Source organism: Maylandia zebra, linkage group LG15 (genome assembly GCF_041146795.1).
Source record: "Maylandia zebra isolate NMK-2024a linkage group LG15, Mzebra_GT3a, whole genome shotgun sequence".
NCBI classification, from domain to species: domain Eukaryota; kingdom Metazoa; phylum Chordata; class Actinopteri; order Cichliformes; family Cichlidae; genus Maylandia; species Maylandia zebra.
In genome coordinates this window covers 39300717-39316693 of record NC_135181.1, presented here as the reverse complement: position 1 = coordinate 39316693, position 15977 = coordinate 39300717, and the positions used below count along the sequence as shown (strand labels likewise).

At 40.9% G+C, this 15977-nt stretch overlaps 2 protein-coding genes across 5 annotated transcripts in view; one reads left to right on the top strand and one right to left on the bottom strand.

Annotated features, from left to right (window-relative positions):
* Nucleotides 1–1055: 1055 nt before the first annotated feature.
* LOC101467214 (uncharacterized) lies at nucleotides 1056–8525 on the bottom strand. 2 transcript variants are annotated; one of them, XM_004561466.4, is made up of 12 exons: nucleotides 8147–8525; nucleotides 6962–7095; nucleotides 4232–4341; nucleotides 3573–3662; nucleotides 3429–3475; nucleotides 3207–3337; nucleotides 2958–3039; nucleotides 2737–2850; nucleotides 2433–2522; nucleotides 2184–2255; nucleotides 1923–2100; nucleotides 1056–1840 (listed from the first exon to the last, which is right to left on the bottom strand). In XM_004561466.4, exons 1-12 carry the CDS (start codon nucleotides 8266–8268, stop codon nucleotides 1637–1639), a joined length of 1374 nt encoding a protein of 457 aa, XP_004561523.1. In that variant the 5' UTR covers nucleotides 8269–8525; the 3' UTR covers nucleotides 1056–1636. The 2 variants fall into 2 exon arrangements, with proteins under 2 accessions (XP_004561523.1, XP_023011064.1); XM_023155296.3 differs by lacking the exons at nucleotides 6962–7095; nucleotides 8147–8525 and adding an exon at nucleotides 4622–5056.
* A 421-nt stretch (nucleotides 8526–8946) lies between these two features.
* Nucleotides 8947–15977, top strand: part of xxylt1 (xyloside xylosyltransferase 1) — a 28459-nt gene continuing 21428 nt past the window's right edge. Inside the window, exons 1-2 of one of the 3 annotated variants that reach the window (XM_076874407.1) lie at nucleotides 8947–9397; nucleotides 10826–11453. In XM_076874407.1, the coding sequence (XP_076730522.1) occupies nucleotides 10917–11453 (537 nt within the window). In that variant the 5' untranslated portion in view covers nucleotides 8947–9397; nucleotides 10826–10916. Of the gene's footprint in view, nucleotides 9398–9755; nucleotides 9821–10825; nucleotides 11454–12930; nucleotides 13316–15977 lie in introns of those variants that run through there. The other 2 variants (XM_076874408.1, XM_076874409.1) reach the window with 2 other exon arrangements.

Genomic DNA, 15977 nt, shown 5'->3' with positions numbered 1-15977 from the left:
CTCATCTGGGTATCCTTTTATTCTGAGCTCGTTCTGGGGCATCCTACACTTCCTCTTCTTTTTTTCTTTTTTAACCTTTGTGGGTTTATAAGTCTTTATTTTGCGTTTTACTGGACAATGGGACAAGACATGGTTGTCAAATAGTCAATATTTCAGTTTTTGTTCAACTAAAACGGAGCTGCGATAGAAAGTTTGGTTTATAGCTTGACTGGGCAGAAAAGAGAATCCGCAGCACCCTTTCAGAATATTTTTGTTCACGTGGTTTCTGAAACAAAGCAGAAAAAAAAAGAGAAAAAGTTGATATATAAAGTAAAACATGACGACCTGTCCTGTACCCTTAATGGTGAGTGTTGACACCTCAGTACATATCGATAAAGATGTGGTTTGATGACCATTGGAACAGTTACCAGGTTTTTCCAAGGGTAGCTGCATAGGCAGAGACCATCCTCACTCATTTCTGATGCACATTCAGTTATTTTGTTCTATACGCAGCCTAAAACAGTCAGACACCCACCAGTTCAGGGAAAAAAAGCTTCAAGAGTTACTCTTTGTTTCAAGAGTTTAAGAATTAAATTACTTTTGACAAACAAGCACTTGCACCTGAGGTGGGAGGGGCTTATAAAGAATATGTGCAGGAGGAAGGCTTTATCTACAAATATAAATTGTGGCACCCCCACCCTCTGTACAGTTCTAACTACTGCAAAGTAAGTGGTTGAGAGAAATAAAATATATTTATTTATTACTGGCTGGCTCATGACTTCTCCACACCACTGCATGCATGCCTCTAATTTAGTACTTTTCTTTCACACACACACACAATGCACTGAGCTGTTTAATTCTCAGGCAAAGTCTCTGTACATGGCAACAGTAAGCATGTATAGTTTATCCCTCAGGTTTCAGTGGAAAGAAACTCCATGAATGTAGAGATTAGGACTGAACCATAACGTGACAACACCTGAGTGAAGGTTAACAGTTGCCAGGCACCCAGAACATAACCACAGAATAAATCCCATCGTAGCAATTATTTTTCAAAATAAGGACCCTTGTGGCGCAACTTGACAGTTTACCCCAATTTTATTTGTGTCCTTTGGAAATTCTATTGCAGACAACATATTTCATTGTCACAACACATTTCAGTCTACAATGTACAATAATAAAGGGTTGTAAATAGGTCAGTAGAGATGAAACACAGCTGGGTGTGTTACACAGTTAAAGCAAAACGGTTCGTTTGGAAAAAATAAAACGGTGAGTGGCAAACAACGAGCAGTGTGAATGAGGACAAAGTCCTGACCAGTAAAATATTTACAGATGCTGCGTTTTTAGAGGAAAACGCTGCGTATTCTACTGTCAGAAAGACAAACAAACTCCAATGACAAAATCTTTAAAAAGTACAGCAATGACAATTTAAAACCAGCTTTCATGTTCTTCATATTTTAGTAATTGTTTCTTATATCTTTACAAAAGTTCTGCCTCCCCCTCCCCTCCGTACACCCCACTGCCCACCCTCCTTTGCAGTGTTTCTACAGTTAAGACAAAATCTGTTTAACTTGGAGCGATCAGGCACAGACATATCGTGGCCTATATTAAAAATATAAAAAGGACAGTGAAAAGACGATGCTATCTGGTTTGGACGTTTTTAGTCGCTCATCTCCATGTCTTCCTGGTGGTGATCATCTCCATTCAGTTTGGACTTTTTGGGGATTTGACCCTCAGATCTCTCCATCTCCTCCTGGCTTTTCGGGGACGAGATTGAGTCAGAGTCGCTCTTCCTCTCGTCCTCCTCCTCCTCTCCTTTTTCGCTGTCATAACCCTGCTCCTCCTCATCGTAGTCCCGAGTCACCTGTGCCGCATTTAATCACGTTAATGACGAGCAGAGTAATGCATCCAGCCACCTGTCTCTAAACAGTGCCTGCTCTACATACCTTAACATCTCCTTTCTCGCTGTCGGACTTGCGGTCCCGATCTCGTTCTTTGTCTTTGCTCTTTTTTTTCTTACTGTTGGAGCGTTCGCGTTCGTCTCTGCTGCGGTCCCTGTCCTCCCTTCTGTCTCGGTCCCTTTCCTTCTCACGGTCCTTGTCCTTCTTTTTTTCTTTCTTGTGGCTGTAAAGAGAACAAAAATATTTTTAAACTGTGGCACTCAAAATTAAATAAACTTCATTGTACATCAGATGGAGAAAGCTCACCGTCTGGGGGACGGAGACCTGGAGACCCTTCTCTTAGGGGAGCGAGAAGCACTGCGACTTCGCCTGTGTCTCCTGAGACACACAAAGGAGTAAAAATAAGTAACATTCATAAAAACATCCTCATCATTTATTCAGGACTTACTTGATTTTCTGCTGTCTATAGAAGAGTTAGAGCTTCTGGTCTTTCACACTGTAAATTGGCTCACCTGCATTTCATCATATTATCACACCGTATTCAAGACTACTCACCGATTAATGCTCCGAGATCTCCTGGCGCTGCTGTAGCTTTTGGGGGGAGTCTTGGATCTTTTCTTGGACTTCTCCTCCTTCCTCCTGTCTCTGTACGAGATGAAAGCAAACAAAAACATTACCAAACATTTTCATGCCTGAAAAGTCTCAAAACCTGGAGCTGCCCACTGCCAACGTTAAAAACTAAAGCTCAAAAATATTTTTGACAAATTTCAATTTTGAAATGATCAACCTCTGGTCTCCAAGCACACTTTGAATGAAATGAAACACAGGAGCCATTTTGCTCCTCAGGATAACAGCTGACCTAGATCTACTGCGACGGCTTCGATCCCGGGAGTAGGACCTCCTCTTCCGTGGGCTCTTGGACCTCCTCCTGCTCCTTGAATGAGACCTACGCCGAGATCTGCTCTTCGAACGTCTGCTCAAAATAAGCAGCAGCACATTTACAAACAATTAATATTCAAAAATATACTAATTATGAAACTAAAAAGGCTTCACCCGACATTGCCGTAGACGCATCTTTACCTGTGTCTTGAACGAGATCTGGTTCGTCTACGCCGTGAACGCGAACGGGAGCGGGAATGTTTGCGCTTGTCATCTTTCTTACCTGCAACAGTAAAGACAAAGTTATACATGTATTATACATTTACTTACTGCTCTCTAAACATCAATAAACAGGTAAACTGAGAAGTAATTTCCGATAACACGTAATCTATATGAAGCAAGTATTTCTGGTACAGTTATATTTGAAGCGTGCTTTGAAACCGCGCTCACTTCCTGGTTCAATAGCTGCAGAAATAAGAGACTGGGCCTCTCGGACTCTCTTCATGGCCTCTTCAATCTCCTTATTCGATGCATCAGCCTTCAGCCCTGGACTCAAGTTCAATCCAGCTGCAAGGTTCAATCTGCAAATGGCATCAATTATTTAGACACTGCTCAAATAAATATGTATGCTGACTGGACTGCACAACCCGTCTGTGTCTGCACTTTTCTTACTTGGGATCCATGGATTGCATGAGCTTCAGGAAATCTGCGGAAAGAGCCTGGAAAGAAAGGAAGACAAGGATATTACTATGATTTTAAGAACTAAGAACTTTTTTCTTGAACTTAAACGGCGCTATGAAGGTAACTGATCCTCACCTGGGGGTTCATGTTCGGTCCAGGCATTCCCATAGCAGCCATCTGCTCAATGCTAGGAGCTCCAAGACCGCCAAATGGTGTCGCTCCCATCTGAAATGTGGAGCATAGACACTAGAATATATTGTAGAGGTAAAAAGCATAGCACGCTTTATTTATGTAACGTTTTGGAGGGGGGATTTTTTTTTAATAGGATACTTTCAGATGTACTGTTTTTGTTATTTTCAGATAATTGTGCTTTAGAAAGAAGAGGGGTGCTTGCAAATGGGCCTAAGGCTTTGTGATGGATCAGAGAAAAGTGTGTTCAGCAGGCTCCAAGCACCTGCTAGTCAAAATCTGTGGTCCAGTAGCTAAATCTGATCAAATAGTAGCATTGCTAACTCTGAACCACCAGCAGCTTGCTTAGTTTGAATGAATTACTGTGCTTTTAGACATAAATGTTACCAAATATCCCCACCAAGACGAAAAAAAGCCTGCTGTGTGTTTGTTTATTGCAATAAGGGAGATTCATGCCCTTTTCCAAGTTAAATTTTGATTGATGGCTGCAGAGAAGGTAGGAGCAGTTTTAGAAAATCATCAACATCTAAAATATCTTTTTCCCCTGATCAAATAACAGTTAAATATTATTGTATGATATGTTATGTGAAAATGTAAAAACTCACAGATGCCAGAGGATTCGGTGTCGGAAGAAGGCCTCCACCGGGCATCATTCCTGCCACAGCATTGGCTGGAGCCAACAGCGACATAGCTTTAGATTCATCGGGAATGACTCCTGGAGGAAAAACCAAGAACATCTCAGTACATCTTCAAAGACGACGTCGACAACACTCAGACAAGACTTGCAGACAAGCCACCTCAGTCTAACTACACTGTAGTAAAAGAATGAAAAACAAAAATCCACTTTTTTGTCTTGTCTGTAAATCTTGATCCCTGACTTTTGTTGTTGTTGTTGTTGCTGTTTTGCTTTGTTGTGAATATGATTGTAGGATTAGCAGCTATAAGTTTCAAAGTCACAATACACACTGTGGTCAACACTGCCAAGATTTTATCACCTGTACTTGTTTTTTAAGTCATGAACCAAACGTAAGCAAGCACAGCCAGTTGTCCCGTGGGATGTGCTCTCAACTTTCATTAGATGTTTTATGAACAAGCGACTCGCGCCGGCTGCTTCGCTATAAAGCACACAAAAACATTGAGATACAGAAAACAAAGTTCATGATTTGGGTGTAGACACAAGGGTACATTTCAACATCACTTACCATTACCAATACAAAAAACAGAAAAGGCTTACTCATTTGACCTTTTCTAGCCTTTTTCTGGTGGGTTCTCTCTCTTTTTGTTTTTTTTATACAACCCCACCACAAAAAACACTTAACAACCAGGTAAAGTACTGCTAATCAAATACAGTACTGACAGGTTTTAGCCAACAGTATGTCACAAAAAATATAGTAAATAAACAATAATCTACACTGAACAATTACAGGCTATTGGCAGCAAAGGTAGTGATAAGAAAAATATTCCCAAAGCTGAAGAGAACCAAACGGTAAAAATGACAGAAAAAAAAATCTCATGAGATGATCATCCATGGCTGTGCAATCTGAAAACAGGCTATTTTTTAATCTGACATGTTTCTTTACATTATGAAGGGAGGAGAGAGGGAGGGAGGGAGAGAGAGAGAGAGAGAGAGAGGGGGGAGACATGCACCCACGCACACCCACGCACACAACAGAAAGGACACTTGAGAAACAGGATAAGGCTGCAGAAGACAAAACTGTTGGTGGCATTTTCAGCGGGGCCTGGTAAATAGGGCTGGCTGAACCAGGAAAAAGAACTGTAAAACACAACAACAAAAGAAACACCACTGTTAAACTTGAGATTCACTCAACTCGTTCAGAGTCATGTTTGGAGAGGGTCAATTAAAAAAATTAAGTTAATAAAAATGCATTTTTACGGCAACATCAAGAGGCTTAAAACCATAATTATCTCTTGTGTTAGTGAAAGTTTTGGAATGCAAATTTACAGTAATACAGTAATTTATAGTAATAACAGTAATACAAGGCTTTGGAAAATAAAGCAAGTAAATGCCGAGGGCAGTTTCTGTGCTTATTATGACCAAAAGCCAAATCAGAATTAACTGCCACAACACCCGCTGGCCAAAACTCAGATGATGGCAAACACCTTCAAAAATCTAGTCTAGCATGCACAGCTGATTAGTTCTTCTATTTGGCATGCTTTGTGCTGGTGTAGGGATGTCCCGAACATTTTCTCTTCTTTTATTGGTTTAAAGTCTGATTAGTGTTAACAAAAGGAAACAGACCCAAATTTTGATCCAGTATTCATATTTTCCCTCTAATGTAGCTGTGTGATACGTTTCCAGCTAAAGAAATTTACATTAAAAAAAAGAAAAAAAAAGTCAGTTCAGTTTGGAGACTTGTGTGCGTGTTTGAAGGGGATGGATTCAACATCCACACAGGTGTTTTCTCTTATTAGGCTGCTCAGACCAGTTTTCAGGAGCTTCACCCTGACTCTTTTCCTGGTTTTCTTGCACCTACTGGACTAGAGTTTGCGATCCAACCATCACAGCCCAACCCAAGCCGATCCTAAAAACATGATCAAATCAACCAATAACCGAAACACCTATGTGTATGTGCAGAGCATTTACTGCTATGTCACTGTGGATCTGATGGCTTTCACAGTATCTAAGACAACATTAAAACACATTGCTGCCGAATTTCAATTCGCAGAAGGTTAAAATATAAACAGAGGATCAGAAATGGTTCCGATATGTTTGGATTGCCTTGACACTATTCTACTTGCTCGGGGTATCCCTTGTTTGGTGAATGCCTACTACATGACACACATTGTATCTGAGAATATAAAAAATCCTTTCAACATGTGAGGACATTAGAGTTCCCTGCACCCTCCCAAATCCCCTAATTTGATTAAGCAGTTGTGAGGCTATTTTTTTCTTTTTTCAAAAAAGATGCCTTGAACAGAGAGAAAAAAAAGTTAATATTTTACTGCAGAACAAGAGAGAGAAGGGGCTTGCGATTGGTGCCATTATTTTTTCTAATCTCCTGATGGCATCAGAGGACCACTTTCAGCCAGCAAGGAAGGGGCTCTCTGCAAATGACTTGTCCACTATGAAAACCACAACACAAATAACAGAGAGAGAAGTTTACAGCTAGATTGTAAGACACAGACACAAATGTACATTTCCCTTTTACATACCTAGAAATGCCAAGCACTGAAAAGCTTAGCTGCTTTCTCATGGCAGTAGGAAAAACAGAAACCTCAATGTCTCTAGTGTTTGCAAGTCTAACAAATACACCTACGCATTATGACGTACGTTCAGAGATGACCACAGCCAAAGGAATAAAACAGACACCCACCTTCAGCGAAAGGGACCACGATCAAGGCTCTGTCCACGAAGACTGTGTTCGTCAGGTGTTGGGAAACTCCCACGGACTCAGCCTCAAGGAATTTTACAAAACAGACACGTGAAGTCACAGGCAAGGGAGAGTCACTGGAAGAAAATACAGATAGGTTGTGCAAAGAATACAAACAAGGGGAGACAACATGCCTTCTTCATACTCAGTCTGTGTCCACAGGGACAAGAAAGCACAGGAGTGACTCTTGTTCCCTGCATCCTCTGCATAGTACAACACAGTATCATCCAGAGGTGACACACAACCTTTTTCTTCAGCCATTTCTGATCCTGTTGCACTCCTTAGCACCACAGTATGAGGATAAAACTCAATACTGGTATAAAACTGGCGGCGATCAAACTTTCAAACAGTTACTAAATTGTTACAACTACATCTACCCGGAAAATCACCACCTTGATTATTTCATACCTGTCCAGTAGCCACGTGTAATTCAACAGAGAAAACACAACACAGAGAGAATTAAGGTAAGAAAACACTGTGCAGTGTGTACTGTAGCTCATTATTGTCCACTGTGGATCTAAACAAAGCATGCACCTAAGGAAATATTCCAATTTAGCTCAACCAGGCGTGTAACCAAATGTCCCACTGCTCATTAAGAGTCATAATTAGTTGTTCTTTTGCACTGTCGCTGGTTTAGGATGCTAATCAACAGCTCATTTTATACGAAAAGCTGCCACATAAGTCCCACTTGAAATCAAAATAATTAGGAGCAACTCTGGTGATTATTAAAATTAAGCCATTCATGCTTATTTCTCCCGTGTATATTTTTATGACTTTGTTTTCTGACGGAGAGATTACAGATAACTCGATAAACAGGATGTATAGCTGCCTACCGTGTATGTGTTAGATAACCGACTTACACAAACGATTACCAATTTTTGATTGCTTAATCGACAAATGTGATAATCGGCAGATGCGTATGGATGAAGAATTGAAGTATTGTTAAATACATGCATATCTAATTTGAAAGAAGCAAGCGTTGCCACGTTCAATAAAGACGCGGGAGCATTAGCACTACCGTGCAGCGAGGCCTGCTCGATGCTGTAGGCCTCAGCAAGAGCCCCGCGTGAGCCGCCATAGATAGTGGAGGAGAGGATAATTTACCAGTTCATAATTCACAATACTCACTCGGGCGGGAACAGTTTGAGCTCCTCTATGGTTCCGAGGAATCCAAACAGAGTCCTCATTTGTTCGGACGTCGTACTCGGTGAAACGTTTGTCACCTGGATTACGTGCGTGTTGGAATTCATTTTCGCGAGTGCTATAGTCGAGCTAGCTATATGCTAGCAGCGTCCCCGAATCTTAAACAGAAAAGACAAAAACTGTAAACGTTCACAACTACAAAAACATCAGGCGACCACAAAAGCTAGCATCTTCCCCAAAGATAGATGGTGGCTGTTTTTTTTTGTTTTGTTTTTGGGGGTTTTTTTTTCCTCCGGACAGCCCTACAATAGTGAGCACAGAACAACAATGCCACTGCCCAAACTGTCGTGAGGTTGCTTTGGATACTTCAGGTACTGTTTGTAGAATCGTACTTAAGAATTTTTCCTCCATATACAGTCGTCACAGGGTCAAAAATATATGCCGTACGTTTGATCTTTTCAAGAGATGGAGTAAAATTATATTGATCATAGTGGACTGCACTGTGTTACTAATAAAATCCTGGCACTTTGGTTTTGAAGGTGGAATCTAAGGTAGTGCACACAAATGTATTGATGCCTATCTCGAAATTAAACATTTTGAGGTAATTCTCAAAGTCTGTTGTGCTTTAATGTGATATATAAATAAACTTGACTAATGTTCTGTAAAATAAACGAAATAGTGTTTCATAAAGCTGAAACGAGAAATGCACTGGAGAGTAAATAGCTCTATTTTTTCCTACACCACATAAAGGCAACACGAGTCGGAATACGGCTGAAACCAGGTGGGTGTGTTTAAGGTTGTGTCACATGATTCTGTTGCTAGGCTGTTAGCTGGTGGCTTCTCCATCTGATGTTAGTGCAGTCTATTACCTCCTTACCCTAAACTATGCTATTATACACAAATCGTTTTCAGGCGACAGCGATTTGCGCATATACAGCGAAAATTTTAACAAGCAAACCCTGATTAATTCTCTTGATGTGTGTGCTGAAAAATCATCGCTGTAGTGGCTACTCAACGACCCACATCTAGGCACGTTGCTGGCTAGCTTAGCACCCGTTTTAGGCGGGATGTCAACAGGTTTCCGTAGTGTTAGTCTTAGTTTTATCTTTCAAAACGTGAGGAGGCAATTTAGTAAATGAGACAGAAGCTGCCACTTAAACCGAGGAGATCTCAGGACAGCTTACTCCCTGGATAAGCTGATATGGTTGAACCACAGAGATCAAGAACATGAGACAGGCAAGTGGATGCACTTCTGTGTTTTATTTTGTATCATTGGAGTTAGAGTTGGTGTTTACATTGAATATAATCACTGTTTGCCCAACAACAATATTTAATTTGATTTATTTTCTTTATGTAATGCACTGATCCAAAGAATAACATGTTAAAATCAAGACACTCGCATAGATGAGCACAGAATTACTAGCCCCTATATGAAAGATTTTGCCTTTTTAAGTATTTCCTAAGTGCTGTTAAACAGGACAAGGAATGTTTAGCAGATTTTCCAAGCACCCTAGTTTTATTTGGGATGTCTACATGATCTTACTTTAACAAACAACTACCGGGGTCAAAATTAATAGCTCCTTTGATGATAATAGTCTTTTTTTTTGGTGGTAATAGTGTGTTGTAGTTTTCAACAATCCCAGCCTATTCTTCTCTTTGGTGAGTTTCTAGATTTTGATGGTCTTTTGGCATGGACTTTGGTCTTCAGTTCAACCCACAGGCTTTGTGCAGACCAGCCTGTAATGTTTACTTCGGTGCTCTAGTTTCTTCTCACCTGACACGCTTCTACTATGCATAATCTTTCTTCGGGTTATTCTTAGTACACTTCAGTCTGTCTTAAGGATATCTGTTCATCCGAAGTCAAGTTTTTCTTAATCTTCAACCATGCAGTCCAATTCCTTTGCAGGGTTCTGCTGATTTTCTTCTTTGAGAATACAATTCCCAACTTGGCTAAGTCATTCACTCGTGCCTTGGCAGTTGTTCTGGGGTCTTTAGACACATCTCTCACTTGTTCTCTTTCCAGAGTCTTTGAAACCTTTCACAGGCTGCCAGGCTTGTTCTGTACTCTGTGACTCTCTTTGAATTTTTTGATGCAACTTCTCACTTTTCTGTTTCTTCGCAGTTGAAAACACTGTGATAACTTTGTGTATCCATCTCCTGCTTTGTGGGCATAAACAATTCTTTTTCTAAATTATAAACTGATTTTGTTTGTTTTTGGCGTGATGCTTTCTCAACTGACAGCACTGTTGTGTCACATTGAAAGACAAGCCTCAGTTTGAGCATTACAAAGTTAAAGCACAGCAGTGGTTTGTGGTATGGTCAGTTTTTCAGGGGGCTAATATTATTGAAATATAATAATGCCGCCCAACACCGACTCTACTCTGGATCTTGCTGCATATCCCAGGATTGGAATAGCAGTGCTCAAGCATCTTGAGGCGACTGTTGTTGTGATTTGGTGCTATATAATTAAAAATTAAATTAAAATGAAAAACATTCAAAGATGAATTTATAAGACCATGGAAATAAGATCTTTTAATGGCTTAGCCAGAATAGATCATCAATCTTAATGCTTCACTTAGATTTGGCTGATAGGTGATATTTAGTTTCATGGTCCACCCCAAAGCTTAAAACTAAAGCAGATGTTTGTTTTTGTTACTCTTGCAGGAGAATGTGGAAAATCTATGAAATCAAAGATCATGAAATGCTGAAAATCTTCCCACTCACGCTCCCGTTCTCATGACGCCAGCAGGGAGTTATGGGCTTCTTAAGGGTAGTAGCCAGAATCATGGGTAGGATCAGTACATTCAGGTCCTATCAGCTGGTGCTTCTCCTGGCTGCTGCACTCGCTGTTGTAGCTTTTTACTACTTTGGCTCAGAGAGGCAGAATTTCTCCAGCACCACAAAGAGGATCAAGCAGACCCAGGCCAGTCACAACACCAACAGAAACGATGCAGACCTCACCGTGGACACCAGGCTCTCGCACCCGGACGAGCCAAAGGAGCAAGGATGGGAAGAGCGAGGTGTAGAAGAAGACGGCGACGCTTTGACGTCCAGGAAAGCGGACAGTGAGGCTGCTTACCAACATTACCACGTGCTAATGATGTTCACCAAAGTGGACAAGAGCCGGAGCTTGCAGGATAAATTCCGAGTGGCCATGCTGTCCATGGTAAAACACGGACACTTCTTGGAAGGAGAGGTGTTGGTTCTCCACTTTGTGAGTGACCAGGCCAGCCAAGAACTGGGCAAGAGGATGCTGCTGGAGCTTTTCCTTGACACAACGTTTAAATACGAGGTATTTCTCGACACTCACTCCAGTAAATGCCGTTAACTTATTTATTAGTGTTTCTGACCAAGTATCTATTTATTTTGACATATTAGTTTGTTAATAACAAAACAAAGGAGTAAGTGATTTATGCAGTTAAACACTTGACAGACTGTGTTCAGCTTGATTTATATTTCTAAGATATCTCTATTTCTAATGGGGAGGGAAAAATATGTTTATGTAAATTCTTCTTGTGGGTAGCAGATCCTATTTTTAGAGCCCAAAATGCTCATGATCCACACACACTTTCTGGGATGGTATTTATATTTTTGCACTGAATGAGTGAGAAGGGTTTTTTTTTTTTTTTTTTTAAAGGGAGCTTCTGATAGAAATGTCTAACTTTTGTAACACCTTGACTAATCACTAAATAGAACTGGTGCGCTTCCTGTGAAGCTACTTGACCTTTTAATCAAAAATCCTTCCGTTTAAGAAACACCTTGGCTGTACTTGCTATTTACAGTTGAAACACAGGGGGGCAGTGTTTTCCTGCCAAGCTGATGCCTCACACATGGGAATATCCCTCCCTTATTGTGTTCTTCCTGCCAAAAAACAGGATTATTTCCCCCCTCTTGTGCTCTTTCTGTTACATGCATATTTTACCCACTTTCTCCTGTTTTGTATTTCTCACAGAGCACACCATCATAAACTGGCTTACAAACTACAATCTCCCTTTTCAGATCTTCCTCGACAGGCAGGGCCTCCTTTCTCAGGAATGTCTCATCTTATAAAACCTCTGCTGTGGATGTTCCACTGCTCTTTTATCTTAGGCTGATCGCATTCCTGCTGGGATTGGTCAGGGATCTGCTCGGCTTGGGATCTTGGCAGTTTAGTGGCTGCAGGCTGGATCGGATCCCGTTCAAATGATTCTTTTGCAATCAGACCGTACTCAGACTTTTCTAGTGGACAAGTTTTACTATGCAGAGCTAAGTCCTCAGAGGACTGCTGCATGGATATTAGAAAAATGTTGTGTCAAAAACCCATTTTTGGTTATATTTGCTTAAAGCATTAGCAGGGACTTGGTCAGACAAGAGTTCCTCTGTGTTGGTGCGGAAATGCTAAACCTGACTTGTGGGTATTTTCTTTTCCTTTTGCATTTACTATTTCTGTCACAGTTCTATGTCCTTCTTACTGTACAGATCCAGTTTTGTGCAAAAGTCTTGAGCCACCACTCATATCTTTATATTTGGGTAGGAAAATGGGTGCACGGATTCATTGAAACATGTGCAAACACACATGGAAGTACAGCATAGAAGGGGAAAAACAATTCTAATGAGCTTCAAAGTCAGTATTTGTTCGATCTTCAAAGCAGCCTGAAATCACTTGGGTGAGTTGTCTGCCCATTTCTGTAAGTAGACTTCAGGCTTCTAAAGGACATTCAGAGTTCTTCTTTGTTCTGCTCCCTGTCAAAATGACCCCGCACTGCTTCAATAATGTTAAGGTCTGTGCTCTGCGGAGGCCAATCGATGACTGATGTGTTTTTCTCTCCATGTTTGCTCTTATTACATTAGCAGTGTGTTGGGGATCGTTGTCACGCTGAAAACTAAAGTTGCCAATCTGAGACTTCACAGATGATTTTGAATGGTGGAGCAAAGTCTGACTGCACTTTTCTGCATTCACGATTCCATCACTTTTTGACAAGATCCCCAAAACCTTCGCTTGAAATGCAGCTCCACTGTTGTACCTCTCTCCTGACCTCCTGGTTTTCAGTCCAGTTCTTGTGTAATTTGACGTATTTCAGCCTTTTCCTCCTGTTCCTTTCATTACAGCCACCCTTCCACTGAGACTGTTTGTGATGGTAGATGGATCGACTAAGCACCAGATCCATCTCTCAGGTCCTGTTTCAGGTCTTTTCTGCTTTGTTTTTTTCCCTTTTAGACATGACTTTCAGATACTGTTCATCTGCTGTGCACAGATTTTCAGGCCAGCCACCTCTTCCCCAAATCTGCAATTATCTCAAACATCTCTGGCTTGCCACGTATGCTTCATGCTCCTCTCTCCCCTGGTTTCCTCTCAGTATGCTCTCACGTGAAGACGTTTCTGTACTTTCTGTACTGCAGTGCCCTCTCACCTTTAGTCTGATGTAAACACATCTTGACAGTGCTTTATGTTGTTGTTGTTGTTTTTTTAATCCAAGCTACACGCTCCATACATTCAAAGTCGTTTTTTTTTTCTCATCAGTCTCATAATATCATTCCAGACCAGCGATTTAAAAAAACAAAAAAAACAAAACGTTTCTAGATCATGAATCATAAAACTGCCTTCTGCCGTCACCGCCACGAGTACAGCCGCTGTCTCTCCTGCTTAGAGACAGCGGCAGAAACGTATACCAGCAGTTTAGATGGGACAGAGACTCCTCGGGGTCTGACAAGGGCAGTGTTGACATCCTTGTCTGCTCATCTTGAGGCTCATTCCTGTTAATGATTTAACTTTAAGGAGCACGAGGATTAGATGAGTATGTATTTTAGGCTACATTGCTTCCCAGCAGCAGCACATTAAATGGCCCACTTGACATTTGCAGCAGAGAGACTGCAGAGTCACGCTGCCTAGAGGTTACGCACTTTACTCCCTAACCATATTTCATGGAACTCACTTGAGCGGTGTCTCATGCAGTGCTAACAGCTCACGGGAATTAAGCAGTGTTGTGATATAATTCCTGGGTTAATATCTGCGTCCTAATGGCAGTGTTTTTGTGTCAGAGCCATTGTACAATGTGTTAGTATTCTGCAGCTGATAAGAGGACATAAAAGGCAATAACAAGTCGCTCAGGAGGATCTAGGAAACACAAGATCAACTCATAACATGGATTTAATAAAACTCAAGAAGGCTTTTTGAGGTCACTGATTTCTATTTATCCTGTAAAGTTCAGGTTCAAGGACGAGGTTAATGTCTCATATTCCTGAAGTTAATGTCATACTGACAGAGACTTTTGTGTCCACATTATTAAATCCACTTTGTAAGCATCCATCCTCCATGTTTATGTTACATATGTTCATCATTTCTCTAGCTTTTCATTCAAAAACATGTTATTGCTCATTAAGTAAGCGCAAAGTCCGAATCTTTTCAAGCTCTGTGCTCTCTGAAGGGAGCGCTGCTCAAGTCAGGCCACAGAAGTCAAAAAAGGAACTTTTGCTCAGTCCTGGCACGCCTTCAAAAGCAACACGGCGGCTGCCAAACATGTCCAGCCTTTCAAGTTCACTACTAATATTACTCGATCAACTGATATTTTAAAACATCAGAGCTCGAATGATGTGCTCGAGTTTCTCTGCTTGGTTTTTGTCGGTCAAACAAAAGTGAAAACTCTCTGGCTTTCCATTTATGTGCCACAGGTAAGATTTTATGAGTCCGAGTGTCAGAATAAACATACACAACAGTGTGAAGTTTTGGGGCTTTGAAAGTTGGAACTGGGTGTGTTGCAAAAATAACTACTGTTCATTAAACCAGGACACAGTATTTTAGTACTTTCACATAAGCCTGCACTGGGAATTGATAAGGTTTCCCTGTACCAATATAGATTACCTGGGACGTTTTATGACCTTTTTTCTTTCCTTTTCTTCACAAATCCACCTGAACAATACATTTAACCCCTTAACTCTTTACCTCCTGAAAGCCTCTCGGCCTTCTAAGGCTACGTCCACACTAGCCCGGATAGATTTGAAAACGCTCCGCGTCCACACTGTTTTCAGTCGTTTTCAGAGTTGTGCGTTCACATTGACAGTGAGGTATTGTGGCAACACCACTAACCTCGTCAAACACCTCAGAGTAAATCATATCACAGAATATGATGAGCTTATGTGGAGGCGAACCGAAGAGGAGGAGTGGACAGGGACAGGTGCTGATAGGGCGAGACAGACGTCTCTCACAGAGTCCTTTAGTGCTGCAGGCAGGCAACATGCTCAAATAGTGCACAACTTCAGGTTTTTTATCTCTATAGGATTATTCTGCATCATTAAGCTATAAGAGCAAGTAATGTAATCATTATGATGCCATATTATTATATTATTATTACAATTACATAATGCAGTTTATATATTGTATTATTAAATACAATGAAACATTAAGTGTTTGTACAGAGTATCGGTATCGGATCAGTATCATCGATACCACCCTGGATTTTACTTGGTATCGGATCGAAAAGGAAATCAGTGGTATCGCACATCACTAATGTGTGAAACGCAAGAAGATTCGACCTGCCTCATTTCTGTCTGCCGCTTATTTACTTTCCGGCTCTTTGAAGCGTCGCGGCAGAATGTCGAGGAAAAGCAGCGAGTTTTTAAAATGGACTAACAATGAGGTGGAGTTGTTGCTGCGAGTAACACGAAAGTACAAAGTTGCAAAAGCGAGTGAGAATTAAAGAATTTGAAGAAAAGCTATCTGGAGCACGTACAGACTGATATTAATCTTTAATAGGGCTAAACAACTGCTGTATAACGCCCTCTGCTATCTTAGTTTAATTGGTCACATGACTGCATCATGTTTTAGAAAGTCTGCGTTTTT

What these genes read in the sequence shown, in the direction of transcription:
- LOC101467214 (XM_004561466.4), bottom strand. Translation starts at nt 8,268, where the DNA reads ATGAATTCCAACACGCACGTAATCCAGGTGACAAACGTTTCACCGAGT. An exon ending in CGTGGTCCCTTTCGCTGAAG is followed by an intron (nt 4,342 to 6,961) that starts GTGGGTGTCTGT and finishes TTTTTCCTCCAG; the next exon opens with GAGTCATTCCCGATGAATCT. An exon ending in ATGCAATCCATGGATCCCAA is followed by an intron (nt 3,338 to 3,428) that starts GTAAGAAAAGTG and finishes TGCCATTTGCAG; the next exon opens with ATTGAACCTTGCAGCTGGAT.